The 21,438-nt window shown below is 41.4% G+C and overlaps 1 protein-coding gene and 1 pseudogene across 1 annotated transcript; both read right to left on the bottom strand.

The window, feature by feature from the left end:
- Nucleotides 1–862: 862 nt before the first annotated feature.
- On the bottom strand, nt 863–981 carry LOC120597321 (uncharacterized; annotated as a pseudogene).
- Nucleotides 982–5,129: 4,148 nt separating this feature from the next.
- On the bottom strand, nt 5,130–19,973 carry CHRNA1 (cholinergic receptor nicotinic alpha 1 subunit). Its single transcript, XM_039855257.1, has 9 exons — nt 19,861–19,973; nt 14,364–14,509; nt 14,207–14,251; nt 13,115–13,224; nt 10,968–11,163; nt 10,249–10,486; nt 7,487–7,710; nt 5,830–6,069; nt 5,130–5,505 (listed from the first exon to the last, which is right to left on the bottom strand). The coding sequence occupies exons 1-9, from the start codon at nt 19,901–19,903 to the stop codon at nt 5,374–5,376; spliced, it is 1,374 nt and encodes a 457-aa protein (XP_039711191.1). The 5' UTR covers nt 19,904–19,973; the 3' UTR covers nt 5,130–5,373.
- Nucleotides 19,974–21,438: the final 1,465 nt, after the last annotated feature.

Raw genomic sequence — 21,438 nt, forward strand, 5'->3', positions numbered from 1 at the left:
AGCCCCTTATAGATGACAACGTATAGATAATTCAAATGTGGGAGGTGATATTATTAAGGTAAACAGAGATCAATGTGTTTATAGCTATCTGTGAATAAAATAAAAGAGTTTAAAGTGAAAGAACATTTGCCCAATTCATGACCAAATACAACCTTTGCTAAGAAATCTGAATTTCATCTTAAAGAGAAAAAATAATCCCTTTGGTCTTCCCAGAACTATTTCATTATTTATGATTCTTTTTGTAATAACAAGTCCCAGCTTTTTGCCATCACCAGTGGCCAGAGTCTCCATGTCTGAATACCTGTGTTTGTGTGTCACCTTCTACCTGTACCGTTGTTTCCCTCTATTCACTTTGGAGGGTGAAAACCAGGCCTTCTTGATTTTTGTGACCTACAAAATCTAGACTAGGGCCAGCAGTGGACAATTCCTTTATATTTAGAAAAAAATCACAGCCAAGGTTGACTGTGATAAATAGAGAGAAAGAAAATGGGCTTTTAATGCTAAGGGTTATGTGTTTGCTTGTTTGGGGTTGGTTGGTTGTTAAATCATAATGCTCTGGTCTAGAGGTAGCAGGAGTGGCGAGGAACGTGGACTCTGGATGTCTTGGGCTCAAATCTCAGCACTGCTCCTTCTAGCTGTGTGGCCTTGGGCAAGATTCCTGTTCCTTCCTTGTCTTGTTTCTTCATCTTGTCTTGTTTCTTAGTAACACAGGATACTGCTGCTGCTGAAACTTATCAGTTTGGATTTGTTATTTATAAAGCATTCCGAATAGTGTTTGACCTATAGTAAATACTATTAGTGATTATAAAGGAGAATACTTATATTTAATGACATGTAGTCAAAATGTGCTTTTTTTTTTTTACACCTACAGCATCTGGTCTTCCTAGGTGGTCTCCCATCCAAGTACTAACCAGCCCTGATCCTGCTTAGCTTCCGAGATCAGACGAGATAGGATGTGTTCAGGGTGGCATGGCCGTAGACCAAAATGTTCTTTGATTCATTAAAGACTAAACAATGCTTTAAAGAAATATAACGGAGATGGGTTGATGAAAATAAATGTTCTGGAATGATATAGTGATGATGGTTACACGACCTTGTGAACAGATGAAAAACCACTGAATTGTACACTTTCAAATGGTGAATTTTATGGTATGTGAATATCTCAATAAAAATGTATAGAGAAAAATTCAATTCAACAAATATTTGTGGACACATAATAGGCACTCAAGCCTGTCCTGGGCTTGATGGAGGATACAAAGCTGCTTAGAAGATCGTCTTTGCCCTGGAGGGTTTTATTTAAGGAGCACCCACAGAGCGTCAGCCCTTTTTCCAGTGCTCTGGAGTCGGTATTTACATTTTTTACTCTGAAACTCAGAAGGGTTAAGTAACTTTCCAAAGTTCCCACAGGGAATACAGGTAGCAAGACCCCAACTTCCTTCTTCAGGGAGTGACAGTCTCGGTGGAAACAGAAGATTGACATTCATCATAAAGTAATTAGTGAAGCAGCCATCACAGGAGATCTTGGGCCCAGTATATATGACAAGGAAAATCAAAACGAGCACAAGACATGAGCAGCCAGGAGTGGGGTAGATTTCCTGGGGGCAAAGGCCTTTGAGAAGGACCTTTAAAGGTGGATAAGATTTGAGTGACACGCCTTAGTCGCAATGGGAGTAGCTGCCTTTATAGAGATGTGCAAGAAGTGTTCACAGACCTGCTTGTCCTAGAATTATGCATATTCTTAGGTTGTGAAGCCTATGGTGATAATATGGATAAACACAGACAAGTAAGAAATTCATACTGACACAGCTAAAGCCATAGGCATTTGTTTGGACCAGTTATACCAAGGTAGGATTAGAGAATGAGGGAACTCTAAAGACAATTTAGGCTGCTTAACTATTCACTTATCTCTTAATTTATTCAACACATTTTTCAAATACTTACCTAATACTTGAAAATATAAATATAAATACAAATTTTTTCCTTTGGAAAGATTCTAGGTTAGGAGTGGAAATCACACAGCCACACAAGAAAATACTATAAAGTGATACGTGGTATATAGCAAAAGGCTATAGAGAGGAGGATGGAAACATAGGCTTAAAAATATTTTGTTAAGTTGATATTCAGAAAATAAAGGTTGTTCAAGAGGTTTATTTTTCTGGCTAAAAAACATATACGATTATAAAACACCTTAGTAGGGCCTTCACTGGCTAATAGAGAGGGAAGAAATTTTGGGGTACCCCGAGGGTTGAGAAGAGACGGGGAGCCCCTCATTCTGCTCACTGCTCTCCCTCACACTGTAGGCCTCCGGGCGCCGGGTGGGTCACTTGCCCCTAAATGATTTAAATTTGAAGTGGGGCAATTTCTCTGCTGTATTCTTCAGGCTAACTTTCTGAGGGAAAATACTTTGGGGCTTGGTTCTAGGAGGGAGCGACACTCAAGGGTGTTTGTGGAAAGAGAGAGGTGAATATTCCCCCAAGGGGAAACTATTTTCTCAGTCAGTGCCCCATTTTCACACAATCCTAGGGAACATTTTCAAGGATAAGAAAGGAGCAGTTTGTGATTTAAAAAAACACTATTTATTGTGGTCAAATATACATAACACAACATTTATCACCTTAACCATCTTTCTGTATACAATTCAGTGGCATTAAGTATACTCACAAGGTTGTACAACCATCACCACTCTATACTTCCAGAACTTTTTCATCATTCCAGTCAGAACCTCTGTACTCATTAATCAATAACTCACTCCTCCCCCACCCCCTAGTAATCGCTATTCTACTTTCTGTCTCTGAATTTGACTACTCTAAGAATCTCACGTATGTGGAATCATACAATACTTATCCTTTTGCTTCTGACTTATTTCACTTAGCATCATGTTTTCAAGGTTCATCTATTGTAGCATGTGTCAGAATTTCATTCCTTTTTAAGCCTGAAGAATAATATTCATATTCATATACACATACACACAAGTATATATTTTGTTTACCTATTTTGTTTACCTATTCATCCATTGGTAGACCTTTACGTGGCCTTCTGGGACCAGGCCTTAACTAGAGAAGAGATTCCAAAGGTGAGAATCTTTCACTTGGAGACAGATTGATGGAACAGACATTTAGAGCCTGATGGAGCTACATGCTGTAATGTTATTCTATCCACACAGGCCAACTCTGTGGCTTCCAGAACCAGGGCAGGATGGGGAACTTGCTGGAGGACCTTGTTTTGGGGAAGAGTTGGCTTATTTGATGTAAATAGTACAAAAGCAGACATTAAGAAACCTGGTTTGTCACTAACTAGCTCTGTGACCTGAGGGAGGTCACCTCTCTGAGCATTCGTTTTCTTATCCTTAAAGTGAGAAGAAGAGAAATGATTTTTAAGTTCTTGAATCAATAGTCAGTCATGGGGAAGTATGATGTATTAGACAAACAGCAAATACTGTTTTTTCCTTCTAATTGTGGTAAAGCGTATATAACATGAAATTTATCATTTTTACCATTGTTTTCATTTTTTTATTTTTGCTCATAGTAAAATATACATGACATAAAATTGACCATCTTAGCCATTTTTAAGTGTACAATTTAGTGGCATTAAGTACATTCGCAGTGTTGTGCAATCATCACCACTGTTCATTTCTGGAAACTTTCCATCATGCTAAACTGAAACTCTACACATTAAGCAATAACTCACTCCTTCCCCTAAGCTCTGGTAACCACTACTCTACCTTCTGTCTCTATGAATTGGCCTATTCTAGGTAAATTATATAAGTGTAACCATGTAGAATTTGTCCTTTTGCATCTGGCTTATTTCACTTAGCATGTTTTGAAGGTTGATCCATAGTGTAGCATATATCAGAATTTCGTTCCTCTTTAAGGCTGCATAATATTCCTCTGTGTGTGTGTGTGTGTGTGTGTGTGTGTGTGTGTGTGTGTGTGTGACACTTCCTTATCTGCTGACAGACACTTGTTTTCACCTTTTGAGTATTGTGAATAATGCTGCAGTGAACAGTGGCATACAGTATCTGTGCAAGTCCTTGCTTTCAATTCTTTTGGGTATATACCTACAAGTGGAATTGTTGGATATGATAATACTATGTTTAGTTTTTTGAGGAACTATCAAAGTGTTTTCCCTTCAGTTTACTCTAAAATGAAGGCACTCGTTCCTGCCCTGGGTATGATAGAGACCCCCATGGAGAAGCAGATTGAGACAACCTGGGTTCAGACAGGATGCTCAGCAGTGCGATTCCTCACTCTCCCCTGACACTGACGTAGGTCCGATGTGTTCTGGTGATCTGAGCCCAGGGCTGCACATTTTCTAGTTCTGAGTAAATTATATTGCAGTTAGAAGGTTGCTATGGAGAAAAAATAATTTTCTCTCTTTTAGGGATAAGAATTTGCGGGGCGGGGGGTGGGGCGGTTGGAAGAAAGTTTAGTTGGGAAGGCAGAAAGATGGTTGACACTAAGACTGAAGCTCTCAAAAACGCTGACCAGTGTTATGGAATGGCCTACATCGAGTCAGGGGTGGCCAGGAGAGCAAATGAGCAGCTGAATTGACCCAGCCTGGGGCTGCTTTGAATCCAGATTTGGTCTGGGTTCAAATCTTAGTTCTTCTACTTGCTTCTCTGGGCAATGAACTTAACTCTCCTGAAGTTCAGTTTTCTTATTTGTAAAATAGGGACATTATGAGAGTTATGACGATTAAAGAAATTGTATACGTGAGATGATTTCCACAATGCCTGGCCCTTCCACTTAGTACAGATTAGGACCTGTTTTCTCTCAAGTCCTGAGCGTCAAACTCAGATGCTGTGTTAGACTGGAAAACCCTCCCTTCACCTCCCAGTTCTAGAAATTTACGTTAAAGCATGGACTTTTGATGCAGTTTGCATTTTGATGGTCATTCTGGAAATTACCTGTTTCCTTTCTACTGCTTCTTTTCTCTCTGAATTAAATGCTTTAACTTTTGGGAACTGGTAAATAGGGCTTTCCTAGTAGGTACAAAACTGGCTTTTAAGCAAAGGATACATTCTTTGCTTTAAAAAAAATTTTAAAAAGAAACCAACAGAAAACTTCAGTTATTCTGGGCAAAACTCTTTCAGACACCATTGGAAATGAACACTTCTTGTGGCAATCCACTTCATTTACTAAAAAGGGTTCATTCTCCAGGCAGATAGAGCAGGCTTGAAAAGAGAAGTAATGTGAAAACGCTTTGAGGCCATAACCTTATGTAAATGTAAATCATTATCATTAATCATAAATACAGAAAATTAAATATTTGATAAGTGAGCTTATATCTATGTAGATAATTCTTCCTGTCTTCCCCACCTTTCTCTGCTCTGCCTAGTGCTGGGTCAGAGCAAGACTCAGCTCAGCTTTCTGCTCATCCTTGCTGGTTTAATTCAATGAGCCGACCTGCAAACACAGCCAGGGTTCCGATGATGCAGACGAGCATGAAAACTCCAAGGAGAATGTGGTCCATCACCATTGCAACATACTTCCATTCCTCAGCCGCCTGGGAAGAGGAAAGCGTGAGAATTTTTTTAGGGTGGTCATTAGACTTAGAATGTTCAAGCTATGCATCTTCTATGGCCCATTCAATTTGTAGGTCTCGAAGCCCTCAACATCCCTTAGCTAGTATCATGATCTTTATTTTCTGAATAGATCATTCACAATGCAATGTCTTACTAAGGTGGCCTAGAGTTGGTTACTAAGGCACATCTTAGGTCAGTAGCTGCCTCTTACTGCCAACCTACCCATCAAGCCAAACCCATCCATCTATGCTCCAGCAACTGATCATTTAAACCCAAAGGTGTGGGTTTCAAACCACAGAGCTTACGTTATTGGACTCCTGGTCTGACTTCATGGTCTCTGCGATGTATTTGACACCTTCAATGGCACTTTTCACCTCGGGGTGTTTGATCAGGGGAGAGTGGAAGCCCATGGGTGGAGGTCCCGGCTTCCCAGAAATGTCAGAAATATCAATGTCTTCTGTAAAAATCTTTTTGTCTTGTTTTTCTCTGGATGGTCTTTTCATTGTGGAGAAGAACATCATATTTGGGATTGTGTCAATAAAAACCTAACACAAAAAGAAATCCATTTATGAGAATAATTGCCAGCGGGGCAAGCATCAAACTCTGACTTTGAATTAGCAGTGTAAACTTAGGCAAGTCATTTGGCTGTTTTTGGACCTCAGCCTCTTTGTCTTTAAACAAACAAAAAAAAAAAGACTATACTAATTATATTTTCTCAAAGATTCCTTCATACATATCCTGTGGCCTGTCAAATTACTATGGTTAACAGTGATGTTTCTGTCATGTGAGCAGTTTGCCACTGGAGGGAGTCTGTGCACAGCTATCGAACTCATAAGAAACCAATAAAGCTTTAAGCTTCTGAACCTTGCTATAGATAGCTACTTCCTTCAAGGCCATGTGTTCTCATGATCTTATGGTTAAAGAAAGGGTTTCTCAGGCTGAAAAATATGTAGGGTTCTGGCCCCACAAAACAGCTAGACTATTTTCTTTCGTTTATTGTTTCTTGTTTTTATTTTTGTTGGTTTTTTTTTGGCGAGGCAACCCTTGGTTGACCTCACAGACTGTGAGGACTTTGTCATCTTACAATCCCTTATTTTTTATTTTTTATGCCTACAACACCTGGTCTTTAGGTGGTCTCTCATCCAAGTACTAACCAGGCCTGACTCTGCTTAGCTTTTGAGATCAGATGGGATCGGTCTTGTTCAAGGTGGCATGGCTGTAGACTAGTCTTTTGTTTCTGAAGAAATGCAATATAAGTCTTGACAGGAGTCATCTAACAGTCTTTATAGAAACAGGGGCTGTTTCTCCTTCAGCCCCCCTTACCCCTGCCCTCCCCCCCAAAAAAAGAACCACTACAAGTAGTAGTTTCTCTGTGAATTAATGATAATCTCTTGCCTTTTGCACCAAAGACCCTGGCTGTTAGTGTCTCTGTGAAGTTTTATTGAAAACTTAGACATTTCAAACGTTAACACACTTTGACTTTCAATAATGTAAATATTTGAGACCAAGTTCCTCACTAAAACTCACATTGACAAACTCTTGTCAAACCCTTTCCATCTCTAGCCCTTATTCTCAGCAGATTCTACCAGCAAAAAAATAAGTAACCTGTTCACAAATTGGAAGACAAACAGAATTCTCAAGAATTTCATAGCATTTGAATAAAAAGACAGTGATTCGTTTGTCTTCTCTAATCGAAGAGATTCTTTAATCTTGAATTAGGAGGGAGCCTTGTTAATTCTGTTTTTCTTTTCTCTCTGAGGAGGCTGCAAGAGTTACTTATCCCTAGAAAGAGGCCCAAGAAAGTTCCTTCCAAAAATCTTCTACAGCCTAGACAGGACTTTCGGTTCTAAGTACCCACAGAGTTAGCCAGAATTCCACTGGCCACAGTGAAGGGGAGACCTGCAGATGTCCTCGAGGCAATGGCTGCCCTGTGCAGAGTTTGCAGGGGCCTGGCTCACTCACCTTCCGCACCCACTCTGGCATGACGTGGGTGCTGGGAGAGCGGTGGTGTGTGTTGATGACGATGACAGTGATGATGATGGATGCTATGACAAACACCATAGTGAAGAGCATGTATTTCCCAATCAAGGGCACAGCACTTGAGGTAGAAGGGATCAGTTCCACGATGACCAAAAGGAACACAGTTAAGGACAGCAGGACAGAGATGCTCAGAGTCATCTTCTCTCCTGGACAAAATGAAGAAGAAACACAATACCTGTTACAGGCTGAACTGTTGATCCCTCCAAATTTGTACATTCAAGTCTTTAGCCTCAACACCTCAGCAACTATATTTAGAGATAGGGCCTTTCAAGAGATGATTAAATTAAAATGAGGTCTTATCCAATATGACTGGTGTCCTTATAAGAAGAGAAGATTAGGATACAGATATAAACAGAGAAGAAAGACAATGTGAAGACACAGGGAGAAGATCACCATCTGTAAGCCAAGGAGGGAGGCGTCAGAGGAAACCAATCCTGTGGATACCTTGATCTCGGACCTCCAGCTTCTAGAACTATGAGATGATATATTTCTGTTTTTTAAGCTACCCAGTCTGCGTACTTTGTTATGGCAGCCTTTGCAGACTAGGACACAACCAAAACCCGAGGGTAAGAGGGTTGTGACAGATATTTCTCAAAGCATCATTTGCGGAAATTGGGCGGGGCGGGGGGGGCAGAATTTCCTATGAGACCTTGGCACCTTAAATCTGCTGACAATGGCAAGTGGCAGGCATTTCCAATTGAAGCTGCCTAAGCAGGAAATGATTACTTCATCTCATGCTCGAGAATTCCATTTCTTAGTGGAACCCAGAGAACCAAGTTATACCAAGCTGGGTGGCAAGCTAGGCCCCAGGTGGCAGTTTTTCTGTCTGCAGCAGAATGCCATAAACCTCACAAAAATGAACCACATCCTGGCCTACTTGTTACTCAGCAGACGTAGAGATGGCCCAGAAGTACGTGTAAAAATTTCTCATTACGGGAGCAAGCTGCAAGACCCAAACTGAGAGGACAAAATCAATGATTTCTCACCGTTTGCTTTCATCTAAGAAGGTGACTTGTTTTCTCTTGTTTTGTTTCTCATATTAAGGGCCAGGGAGTCCCCTTCTCCCATCTCTTTCCCCGAGGCCCTTCGATTTCAAGGTGAACAATTCCCTGTTGGAGGCCTCATTAGGCAAGTATGGAAAGCAAGAAAGAGGGGGGCTGAATGGCACTGGAATGTTTTTGTGGGGCCTGACCACCTTCAATGCAGTAGAGATCTTTTGGAAAGGATTTCCTTTGGACTGGTCTTGCCGTTTGTGTCCTGGGAAACCTTTGTGTTGCCCTGCCTCCCAGTATGGAGCTTTTTTCCGTACTGTGTGCTTCCAGATGCTAGGGGTATATACAGGATACAGAGTGGATACAAACAAGAAATTATCAGTTCTACCTAGTGGGTAGAATGCTACCTAGTGGGGAGGAAAGGGAAAAGAAGTGAAAAAAATACAGAATTATAAATATGAAACATTGATCAAATTACATCACATTTCTTGATTAATAATCGTAATACTAATAATAGCTAACACTTATCAAGCAGTCTCACTGTTCTAAATGCTTTCCAAGCATCAATCATTTAACGTTTATAGAAACTGTGATTAGTTTTCATATTGCCCTGACTAGTGTTTTCTCTCTTCACTTTAAGAAGCTTCATTTGATTAGAAACTTGAAAAATATTTGTTTGTGATCATTTGTTTAGAGACAAGTACAATCACTAAGACATATATCCTGTGGGTGAATTCTGCCTTATTCTCTACTGTATCTCTGCCACATAACTGTTGTTCAACAAATACTATATGTTGAATGAATGAAGACATAATCTTTTTTTTTCCTTGTTGGAAAGTTGGGTTTAGACATTGGTGAGTTTTTATCATTTTGATAAAATTGTTTCCTGTCATAAGTTTGAGAACTATCTGTACCATCTTATTTTTCCCTGTGTGTCTGCTGTAAATTTTTTATGAGTAGCGAGTTGCTGACAGGCATATATATATTCATATATATATACACATATATATACATATACATATATGCACACAGTATATGTATATATATTGTACAGACAGTACAGGAAAAGAGTATATATATATATGAGTACACGCACACTCTTTTTCTCTTTTCTGTAGATTGTTGTCATTTGGTGAAATTATGTCACAGATGTGATTACTCAGTAGGAGGTAAGTTGTTCAGGCTGATATGTGAGAAAGAATTGCCTCTTGGGAAGTATGGACTTGTGAATGAAGATGCTGCCATCTGGAAAACAGACGAGAGCTATTTTCAAGGATCTAGCAGTGAGCAAAAGAGGCAGACCTGGACTAGTCAGTATAGAGCAAGTGACTGCAAAGAGGAAGTGGCATGACGAGTGTCTGTGAGCCATGCCTCACCCAGCATACTTCTGGGGACACAGTAGGTGTTCAGCAAATAGGTATTAGCGGTTATTCACTTTAACTAGACTAAACTATGTATGTGCATCTGAGGGTCACGTTCAACTCTCTGCCTGCTCCATAGTCTGCTCCAGCTGTCCACAGTGACCTTCACCACTACACATGGCCACTCAGTAAATGCGTCCTCCCAGTGATGATGATTTGAGTCTATCTGCCTGTATTTGTTTATTAGCCCATGATTATTTCTGGCTTCTCCCCAAATAGCAGCATGAGATCTGTCAATGTTAGCAGCATCAGCCATGAGAACCATACCTACCTGAGTCTGTGGGCAGGTAGAATACCAGGCCAGTTAAGAAGGAGAAGAGCAGGCAGGGAATGATGACATTGACAATGAAGTAGAGGGGTAGGCGCTGCATGACGAAGTGGTAGGTGATGTCCAGGTAGGGGGTGGAGGGGCAGCAGGCATAGAACACCCAGTGCTTCCAGCCCCGGGACTCCTTGATCACCCATTCCCCACTCTCCATGAAGTTGCTCAGGTCTGGCTGGTCACTTTCCTGAGATGAAATGAAACTTTGAAAACCTAGCCACATCACCCTGAGGAGGGACAGGGTTTCGTAATCAACTGTGACAAGGGAACAGATTCCAGTGCTGTTACATTCCCAGGTGGGACCCTGGGTCACTTCCACTTTTGGGTCTTAGGTTCCTTTCCTATAAAATAAGGGTGTTTGGACTATTGGGATTCCCCCTGCTGGTTACCTATTCAAGTCACCTGGGAGCTTTAAAACATTGGTGCCTTAGCCCCACCCCAGACTAATTAAATCCAAAATTTCGGTGCTGAGCCTGGGCACAGAGACTTCATTTATGCTCCCAGGTGGTTCTCATGTGCAGGACATCCAGGATCTTACCAATCAATTAACCATCATGATCCCAAAGTTCTAATGGGTGCCTAGAGCCTATGATTATGAAGCGGCAGCGCTGGAGAGCCGAATCATGCTTTTCCTGAATCCAACCTCATCACACGACGTCACCACCCACCGGGTTGATGGCCACCACAGAGCCATCATAGGTCCAGGTGCCCAGCTTCATGCTACAGTTCTGTTCATCAAAGGGAAAGTGGGTGACGATGATCTCACAGTAGCTTTTAAAGATAGCCGGAGGTGTCCATGTGATGTGGCCAGTGTAGTCCAGGAGCACTTTGGTGAACTTGACAATGGCAAAGTCACCATCTGCACTGCAACAGGACAAAAGAGGAGACGGCTGTCAATTATTCAGGTGCTAATGATAGAAGCTTTTATTTCAGCAGTGTTGCTTCTTAGCTATGCCAATGTTTCCCAGATGTGTCTGTTCATAAGAAATCACTGGGATGCTTGCTAAGAGATGGACTCCTGAGCACCATCTAAGCACTGAAGCAGATTACCTGGGAAAGAACCTGGGAATCCACAGTTTTAAAGAAAGAACAGGTGACACTGATCCACTGCATCCCAGATTTTTTTCTTCTCAGTTCTTAGTAGGTATTTGTAATATAATCTCTATCTACTCTCTCCGTGATATACTCTGTAAATTAACTGGGGGGAAAAAAGCCAGAAATTTTAAATAAAAACTCATCCGGTGGCCCATTACAGTGACAAGCAGGTTAAGAAAGGGGTCTACTACCTTTTTAAGAACTATTTAGAACTCAGTGGGGGTGGGATCACAAACTCGGATGCCTCCAGGGCCAGGCAGGTGAGGAAGGAGTCAAGGGTGAGGCCGTGAGGAAGGGCGAGCCACTTTCTCCTCTAAATAAGGCACCATTCAGCTCTGCCTGTGGTGTCCTGGTAGGAATGAAGACCCAGGGTCACCAAGTATTTGGATTTTTCCTTAGAAGCTGAAAATCTAGATTTTTTAATCCAAAATTTCCATATTTTTAATGTTAGATTTTTCTAGAGGGCTAAATATCGGATTTTAATGTGATATTTCTAGATTTTCAAATGTTAGCACTAGTATCTTGTTTTTAAAAATTGAACATGGTAGATAGTAAATGTAACAAAAGGCCTCTTCTGCAGGCTTTATTCAGCGGGCAGTCCGCTCGTCCCACAAACAGCCTGTGTCCCAGGCCTTGGCCAAGAGCTTCCAGGGACATGCAGCATATATTGGTGTCTCACTTCATAACTCAAGAGATTTACTTCCTACTCAGTTTTTCTTGGGGTGGGGGTGGGGCTCTATCCAGATAACTATGTGGTTTTGGACTTTCCCAAAAAGCAGAGGCCATAGGATCATCTAAGTCTCTCCCTACGAGCAGGTCCTCTCCCCACCAGACTGTTCCTAAACAAGCTTGTCAAAAGGACTAGAGAATTTTAAGCTCCTCCCTCCGATTCTTGCCGAAAGAGAAACTTTGCTAACATAAGATACTCTGCTCTCTCAGCATAATTGTCCGAAAAGGTTATGCAAGTGATTGGATAATTTGGCTCAAGCTTAAATCCCAGGTATAACTGGAAAATATGTAGTAGAAAATCAAAGCAGGGGAGGGTCAGACTTTAAGGGTGTCATTTCCATTCACTGGCCCTTGCCGCCTTCCCTGACAAGTATAGCCTGCTTGCCCCAAACACACGCCAGACGTCAGACCACAAATCCTCGAGGCCGATGTCAAATTCTCCTGCCTGGGAAGGATGCACTTTGAGATGAACATTCCCTGACAAATGAAGGGCGTATGATAATGAACGTGTCATTAAAGCGGAGTGTCTTGAATCACATTATAATTTCACGACATGCAGTCTGTCACAGAGCGCGTGGATAGGCTGCATGGGCCATCAGCAATGTGGCATCTCAGGGTGCCGTGAGGATGTGATGAATAACAACCCTGGGTGGTTTAGACCTACTGGTAGGAAAGACATTTAATTCCAAGGAACTGAATTATAGGAAGTTTGGATTCCTTGGATAGTTGCCATATACCCTTCAGGAGCTCTCAGGGATTAAATGTTCCTCACCCCACAGCCCTGATTCGATTTGGCTCTGATAATTGTTTCTATTCATAACATGAGACACCATATGGCACCCCTAGCGTGTCAACTTAGCTCTTGGTTTTTAAGGGTTACTCAATGTGAACAGCGGTGAGAAGCATACTAAGATGAGTGGCCCTTCCGTTAGGGCACTTGGGCTCCACCTGCCCCAGGATGTCCCCTCCTGATCCTGTCTGGTTTGCTTACTTGTTATAAAGAACGAGGTCTGGGCGCCAGATCTTTTCCGAGGGAACGTGAATTTTTTTCACGCCGCCATAGTCGTCTGGATTCCATTTTAGGTTGTAATCTACCCATTGCTAGAAATGAAGACATTTAGCTAATTAAAAAGCTAAAAACATTTTTAAAAAACAATTTAGGGTTATCGAGAGCTCGGATGGGTATAGTGATTCAGATAGTGAGAGAAATTTTGCTCCAATAAGAAAAGTTTGATTCAGAATTCAGCTTCCACTTTAGTTAACAATACCAGCAAACGCTTATACAACACTGTCTACACGCAGGCACCATTCTAAGCATTTTACTGCCGAGTCCTCACAACAAATCCTGTGACGTAAGAGTGATTATTGACCCCATTTTACAGTGGAGAAAACCAAGGTGCCCCCAAGTCATGCCCCTAGGTGGTTGCAGAGCTACCATTCCACATTGCCCACCCCAGGAAAAGAGAATGACCCTATTATGGACATTTTCCTCAAACAGGCAGCATCATTCTTTTAAAAAAGGATGACTTTTTTTTCCCACAGGACCTCAGAATGTGACCTTATTTGGAGATAGAGTCTTTACAGAGGTAATTAAGTTAAAATAAGGTCATTAAGGTGGGCCCTAATCCAATACAGTGGTGTCCTTATAAGAAGGAAACATTTAAAGACAGATACGTATTCAGGAAGAATGCTGAGTGAACTGGAGATGGCCAACTGTAAGCAAAGGCGAGAGGCCTGGAGCAGATTCTCCTTCCCAGCCCTCAGAAGGAACCCATTCTGCCAACACCTTGATTTTGGACTTTTGGACAGGATTGTGAGACAATAAATTTCTGCCGTTCGAGCTGCCCAATTTCTGTTCTTGCTTACAGCAGCCCTAGCAAACTTACACACACAGAAAAAATGCAAAGTAAACGAACAAACAAACAAACATACCAACAAATGTGATCCATAATTCTACTACCCCAAAATATTTACTTTCAACATTTGGTATATATCCCTCTCACCCAAATTGATTTCCTCTTGGCTCAGATTAAATTTCAGGGTGAATACAAACAACACAAATGCAATTATCTAGCTGGATTACCTGTTTTAATCGAACGTTGGTTGTCACGATCTGATTTACTTCATCCTGAAAAAAAGGTAAGACTCATCCTTAGAGGGCAGAGAGGGAAGCCAAGGGGAGGAAGCTGCAGGGCGAGAGGTGTGGGTGCTGTGGGGAGCCCGGAGCACTCTGGTCTCACCACACTGATGAGCTGTATCAGCTGCAGACCCACGGTGACCTCCACGACCTGGCGGTGGTCTTCCACTGGCCGCACCACGCTGTTGTAGTCTTTAAATAGCTTTGCCACCAGACGAGTCTCATGTTCAGAGCCCAGGACCAGGCCAGCTGAGGCAGCAAATGACACATGCTGTCAGATTCTCCTCCCCACTTCCACACACACTAACAAGAGTAACCGAGGTGAGACCAGGAAACGAAAGGCATGCAGGACCTGCCTTTGAAGTTCTCAAATACAGCTCTTAATTCCTTAAGTTCCTTTCTAAGCACAGCTGCCAGTGTGGTCCCTTCTCAGTGGGGCGTGCCAGACTATCATGACACTTGTACCTTGGATAGATGACATTCCCTAATACAGCCTCTGGCTGAATCAAGTCTGCTAGGAACATGTACACACAAGAAGAAAAGTCCACATAAAAGCCAGTCAGTAATTCAGAGTCTGGCCACGGTGTAATGAAATCTCACATTGGCTGGCCTCAGGTCCTAGGAACAGCCAAAAACTGATGCTGGCTTATACCTATTAGGATGGCCGTAATTAGCAAAACTGAAAATGACAAATATTGGTGAGGCTGCGGAGAAACACAAACCCTTATATATTGCTGATGAGAATGTAAAATGTTGCAGCCAGTGTAGAAAACAGTTTGGTGGTTCCTCAAACAAGTTATACACAGAGTCACCATATGACCTGGCAATTCCAGTCCTGGGCATATCCCAAAAGAATTGTTCACGCAAAAACTTTGTACCTGAATGTTCATAGCAACAGTATATACAATACCTAAAAGATGGAAACAACCCAAATGTCTATCAACAGGTAAGTGAATGAACAAATTGTAGTATAACCATGCAGTGGAATATTATTCAGCCATAAAAAGGAATGAAATACTGATATATGCTACAACATAGATGAACCTTGAAAACATTATGCTAAGTGGAAGAAATCAGATACAAAAGGGCCTACATTGTATAATTCCATTTTTATGAAATATCCAGAATAGATAAATCCATAGAGACAGAAAGCGGATTAATTGTTACAAGAGACTGGGGCTGGGAAGAGGGTAATGGGGAGTGACTGCTAATGGGTACTGGGTTTCCTTTTGTGGTGACAGAAAAGTTCTGGAACTAGATAGTGGTGATGGTTGCATAACATTTCGAATGTATTTAATGCCTCTAAATCAATCATTCACTTTAAAATGGTAATGTTATATAATGTATTTTACCATGGTAAATTTCATGTCATGTATTTTATCATAGGTTAAAAAATATCATTGCTGGTGGATACATGTCCCAGTTAAATTGTTAAGACAGAGTGAAAATGTGTGCTTTGCTGACCTGGATTTGGGGCTCCTATTTGGAGTATGAGTGATTCCAAGGAACCTTTACTACATTTTCCTTCAGGATGAAGGGCAATATCATCTAATACTGTCAAAGCCCACAGCCTTTTTAGGTCCAATGTTATGTGGTCCTCACCATCCTCCAGTGAGGCAAGCGGGTGGGCGGGCGGGCGGGCGGGCAAGCTTTCTCACTTGAAAGTCTGAGAGGTCAGATGGCTTGTCCAAGGTCATGCAGCTAGGGCAGAGCTGGGAATAAAACCCTGTCGTTCTTCCCTGTACCCCTGCACTAACTTAATATTCTAAGTGTGTTGTGGGCTGTCCTGGATAATGCACAACTGCATGTATCATTATTCTTATGAGATTTCAACAAGTCTAGATTCCGACAAGTGCCTTACGAAGGATCTTTGTAACTCAAGCCTTACATGGATTGGGGATTGCCTGTTCCGGGTTGGGACAGGAAGCAGATGTATGGTCCATTTGCCCTGATTCATGTAACTAGATCTCCCCTTTCCTCAGGTTATTGCTGAAACCCCATACCTTCCTCCTGGGCCAACAAACGTTTAAAAATTGAATGGGTGAAATGCTCTCCTTTTTTTTGCCCCATAGTGTTAACCTATTGCCTCTAAGACAGGTTATTTTTCTTTATTATTTTTCTCCCTGAATCCTAAGTTTAGAAGAGTTTGTCCACAAATAATTATCAAGTAAAAAGTAATACATTTTCTATTTCTATTAATAAAAATAATAACTGACATCTCCAGCTTGTTATGTGCCACTCTTCTACATGCCATATATATATACTAACTCTTTCAGTCCTCATGACTGGGTAAGGTATGTACTGTTACTGTCCTCACTTTACAGATGAAGAAATTGAGGTGCAGAGAGGTTAATGACTTGCCCAGATTAAATAAGTGGTAGAGCCAGGATTTGAAGCCTGAGCCCACGTTCTCGGCCACTGTTTCTCACTCAGAACTTTGGATCAGCTTGAGATAACCAATGTTGTACAATAAGTTGTAACATTTTCATCCCCCACAAAAAGTGTGCATTAATTAGTCTGTAGAGCTTTATTAAAGGCCCTGCATTTGTATCATCTTATTGAACCCTTCTGATAGTACTACGAGGTAAATCCTTGCCCCTGTCAAATGAGAAAATTGAGGTTCAGCTTAGTAAGACATTCGTGGTTCCCAGCCAGTTAGAGTGGGAATTGTCAGTGGGGCCAGTGTGACACCAGGGCCCTTGCTCTTCCACGTCACCCTAAAGGTAAGGCTATCATATCCACTTGGACTTTTGAAACTTTCGATGTAGCTTAAATCTCTTCATCATGACCTCCCTGGGCTCTGTAAAGGGAACTCCTAACCAAGCCTACCTCTTCATTTCTAGTTATTAAAGTTTTCTGAACTCAAAAGGGTCCATGAAGAGTTTTCACATGGCACCCCCCCAAAAAAACCACCTGCATTCGAGGACCCTTCAAGGGAGCACGTTGTCCAAAGACCTAGTATTTGCAGTCACCTTGTTGAGCCCCTGGGACAAGGCAATCCTCTGTCTCTCCCAGGCCCCACCCAGCTCACAGCGGGCAGGGGACTAGCATGGGTCACTCTGAGTGCCTTGGCCACTGATTTTGAAGCTTTTGCTTTGGCATTGCCTGGGTTGCTTATTTTCAAGTGACTGTTTATTCCAGTTTGACTGGAAGAACAGACTAGAAAGCAACAGATGGAGCAGATGGTCAGCTTTATGCAGCAGGAAAACCATGCAGGCCAAGCTGGTGGCCCACCAAAGAGAAGGGAGGACTGGGAGACAGGCGTGGTCAGCATTCCAGCGACACTCACTTCCTCCTCCTCCACCCTCAACAGGAACAAGGGGCCTTGCTCCATCTATTATAAACATCTCAGGAATTTCCAAGAAGGCCTCCATTTCTTAGACTGGGTTCCCTAGTATTCTTTCCTTTTTTCCTTATCAAAACAGGATAGAGTGATAGAAAACTTATAAGACTTGAGATCAGAATTCTGTGATTCTGTTCCCAACTCCAACATGGTCTGGAGAATTGAACCAGTTCTTCATGGATTCAGTGAGCCACAGTAATACATTCTGGAAAAGCCAGGGTGTAAATTAATAACTATATATACAAACAAATAAAGTCAAATTCTCTCTTTTCAGCAAAATCGTCTTTGTAATCCTTATTCAGATGATGATAACATTAATTCATTCATCAAGTATTTGTTGTGCATTTACTATGTGCAAAGCATTGTTTTAGGAGCTTTGTGATATTTGAAGGTGAATCCAACATGATTGCTGTTTTCCTACTCTCATAGAGATTGACATTTGTCATTTATGTGAATAACTGTGAACAGATTGGAAACGAATAAGCCGTAAGAGAAATGGAAATGAAGTACTTGGGATTCCCGTGACAGAACAGAGGAAAAGGTTGTAATAAAAAATGCTATATAAACAGAACAGAAATTTTATGTGTTACGCTAACATAGAAAAAAGTGTCCATGATATAAACAAGAATTTTGGCCATAAAGACAATTGATTCTAAATAGGGGAACCAAGCCATAATTTTAAAGTGTTTTTTTGTTTTGTTTTGTTTTGTTTTTTTGTACCATACTGGTCCAATCTGCATTTTTATACCCATTGGGTTGGGCAAAAGGAATTCTGTGCTATTCCTAGTCACTTTGGCTAATTCTTATCTCGTCCTGGTGCTGTGTCATCTTGCTACCTTTGACAATTTCAGACTGTTTTCTGGCTATGTTTTCTGACTGTACACACAACAAATGGAATCTCTAACTGATCACATTCTAAGATATATAATTTAAGTGACTTCGGGTATGTCTTTCAGCCTCAGTTTCCCTACAATAAAAAATTGAAGATGTTGGACTACCTCATTTAGCTCTAACTTTCTGTGAACCATCCATTGAATTGATACCCAAAACTCCAGGTTTGATCTAAATATGTTTTACATACTTATTAAAATAGCTAAACATGTATTTTTGAAGGTCTTTGGTATCCTAAGACATTTCTTAAGGATTTTATACATAAGCTTATCTCTTAAGAATTTTCACTGAGTATAATGTTTGCCTACACACACACACACACACACACACACACACACACACACACACACACACACACACACACACCAGCCGCAGTATAATACCACCACCACCACCACCATCGCCAACCGGCCAGCTTTGGTTGGATCAGGCCCAAATCCCACAGGACATAATTTATATGAATTTATTAGGGTTTAGGCTATTTCCTTCAAATCTACTATTGAAAAATATTACCAATAAAGCTCTTTACCTCTTTTGCCCAGAAGGCCTATGATTGTCAGAGCAATATTAGAGAAGAGAAATCACAGAATGTCAGCCGCCTTGTTTTTCAGTTGAGATGATGTCACCAGCAAACTTTTATATGAAGCAATCAGCAAATATCTCTTATTTCTCTCTACCGGAAGTTTGGGATTCAGGATAGCATTGCAGCTGCTGTGTTGTAACAAATTCCAGAGCTAAATGCAGGTCAAGGGCTGTGCAAGGTTTTATATTTTCAATTCAAACCCAAACCTACATATAGTAATGTCCTTTTTAAAAAAAAAAGTAGGCAAGAATACATTCATATGAACTTTTTTTTTAACTTCAGAAGTTTACAAAATTATAAAATACTTCATTTTTATGGAGAGAATTAAGTTATAATCATGAATAGGATTCTCTCTCCAGCACATGGAACTGTCAGTCAATCCTCTTCATTAACAGAATTTCCCAGGAGCAAGAAAAGGACTTGTTAACCATATTGTTTGCGATTATAAGTTGCCACTCTAAGTTCCTATAGTTGTTCAAATATGAAAGCAGTTCCAGAAAGGTAGAAGTGCTGAACCTGTTTGTGCGGATGAGTCTAATGCCAGGCACTGATGGGGGGCAAGACCTGCATGTCTACTTTGTAGCTTTTCACCAAACAGCTCCTATTTTAATTTGATAAAACAAACTATAAATCTTTACCCAAGCCAACATCGGTGAGAAACTGACAGAACAGTTTTGGACTGCTGAAGCCTGCCATTCTGTGTTCCTATCAAAGAAGCCAGACTAGGTTGGGGGATTCTAGTGCTTCAGCCTCAAAGGAGAGCCCCCCGACCGCGATGCTTACCTGAGCAGAGACCAAGGAGCAGGAGGAGCAGCCGGGGCTCCATGGGCTGTGGGTGCTGGCATGCACTGGCAGACTGGTGACCTGTGCTGCTTGCCGGCACTCTGGCTGGACACTTGGCTGCTAGACAGTTTGGAAAATGAGTTGGTTCAGTGGAGCTATTGTTTTACACCACCTGTTTGTGGCAGTGACAGCTGGACTAGCCAGAGTCCTGGAGCCCAGGGAGTCACTGAGGGCCTTATATTATTACAGAGTGCCTCACTTTACACAGTTGCCACACCCTAGACAAGTTGAGTGTGAATTGCATTGTGTTTTAAATGCACCATAAGTCAGGTCTTATTAAAAAAAAAAAAGAAAGAAAAGAAAAGAAAGAAAGAAAAAAGAAAGAAAGAAAGAAAGAAAGAAAGAAAGAAAGAAAGAAAGAAAGAAAGAAAGAAAGAAAGAAAAAAAGAAAGAAAGGAAGGAAGAAAGGAAGAAAGAAAGAAAACTTACAGTTTTGAACGGTGAGCAAAGCTCTCCCTTTTGTGAAAACCAGAACCTCATCTCTGTGGTTTGATTCGATTAGGGTCACTTGGTCTCTGTGTGTAAGATTCTGATCAGCCTAAATCACAGAAGTCTACATTCTGCTCATAGGAAAATTCATTTGCTCTGGTTCACTCTAGGCTGAGAGTGCCTGAGGCTTTTGTGACAGAATAAATTTGACAACAGTGTGATTGGTATTGAATCTGCTGCTGGAGAGTCCAGCTTTGATTGGATTTGGTTTTTAACAAAGATGGCTTCTTCCATAAAATTGGTTTTACTGGCTTGCAGAGTGGCTGTTCTAACCCCTGTCTTCTATCAGGCAATGCCTATCTCACAGTGGGGCCATTAGCTGGAACAAACAGCCCACATCCCACGTACTGTTATTCAAGTGAAGAGTAATTAATGGGAAAGTGTCCCCCTGCATACACAGTTGTTCATGTTCCTGCTTCCCTCTATCCATTCCTCTGCCTACTCTCACTCGGGGAAGCAAAGAGCAGAGTGGTTCAGCTTTTCAATTTCTTTGTTTAAACAAACAAACAAACAAAATGAACAAACAAAAAACCCCTAAAAGCCAGCAGTTAGTAATGGCTCAGCCTGAGAAGTATTTTTTACCAAAAATAGAGAAAGAAGCAGTTATGTAAAGATACTCTTCCTGTTCCTTCTCTGCTTCCTTCCCAAACTGAATCAGGTGAGGAAGGTCCCTCACCTCCTACCCTAGGACAGCATCCTGACAATCCCCCATTTCAGTGAGTCCAAACAAATAATTAAAGAAAGGGCTCGGAGGGCAGAGGAGAGAGCTGAGTTCATATTACTTATATATTTTTTCTGTTTAAATTGTGAGAGATCAGCTGTCCAGTATAAAAAAGCTCTTCTCTCCTTCGCCTAGCATAGCATCATGACTGCTTATCCAGGAACTATACCCCACCCCACCTCACCCTCTCTGCATTTAAATAGAGTCATGTGACTGAGTTCTGGAAAGTGAAAAGTGAGAGAAATGTTATGAGACTCACAAATCTCCCACTGGAGCTGATCCATGCCCTCTTGTCTTTTGACTGTCCG

This window comes from Pteropus medius, unplaced genomic scaffold (genome assembly GCF_902729225.1).
Source record: "Pteropus medius unplaced genomic scaffold, Ma_sr-lr_union100, whole genome shotgun sequence".
NCBI classification, from domain to species: Eukaryota; Metazoa; Chordata; class Mammalia; order Chiroptera; family Pteropodidae; genus Pteropus; species Pteropus medius.

Coding starts and splice junctions, on each gene's coding strand:
- CHRNA1 (XM_039855257.1), bottom strand. CDS start 19,903: ATGGAGCCCCGGCTGCTCCTCCTGCTCCTTGGTCTCTGCTCAG. Junction 13,225..14,206: donor CCAACGTTCGATTAAAACAG/GTAATCCAGCTA, acceptor CTTCATTTCTAG/CAATGGGTAGATTACAACCT. Junction 10,487..10,967: donor CTGTGGTGGCCATCAACCCG/GTGGGTGGTGAC, acceptor ATTTCATCTCAG/GAAAGTGACCAGCCAGACCT.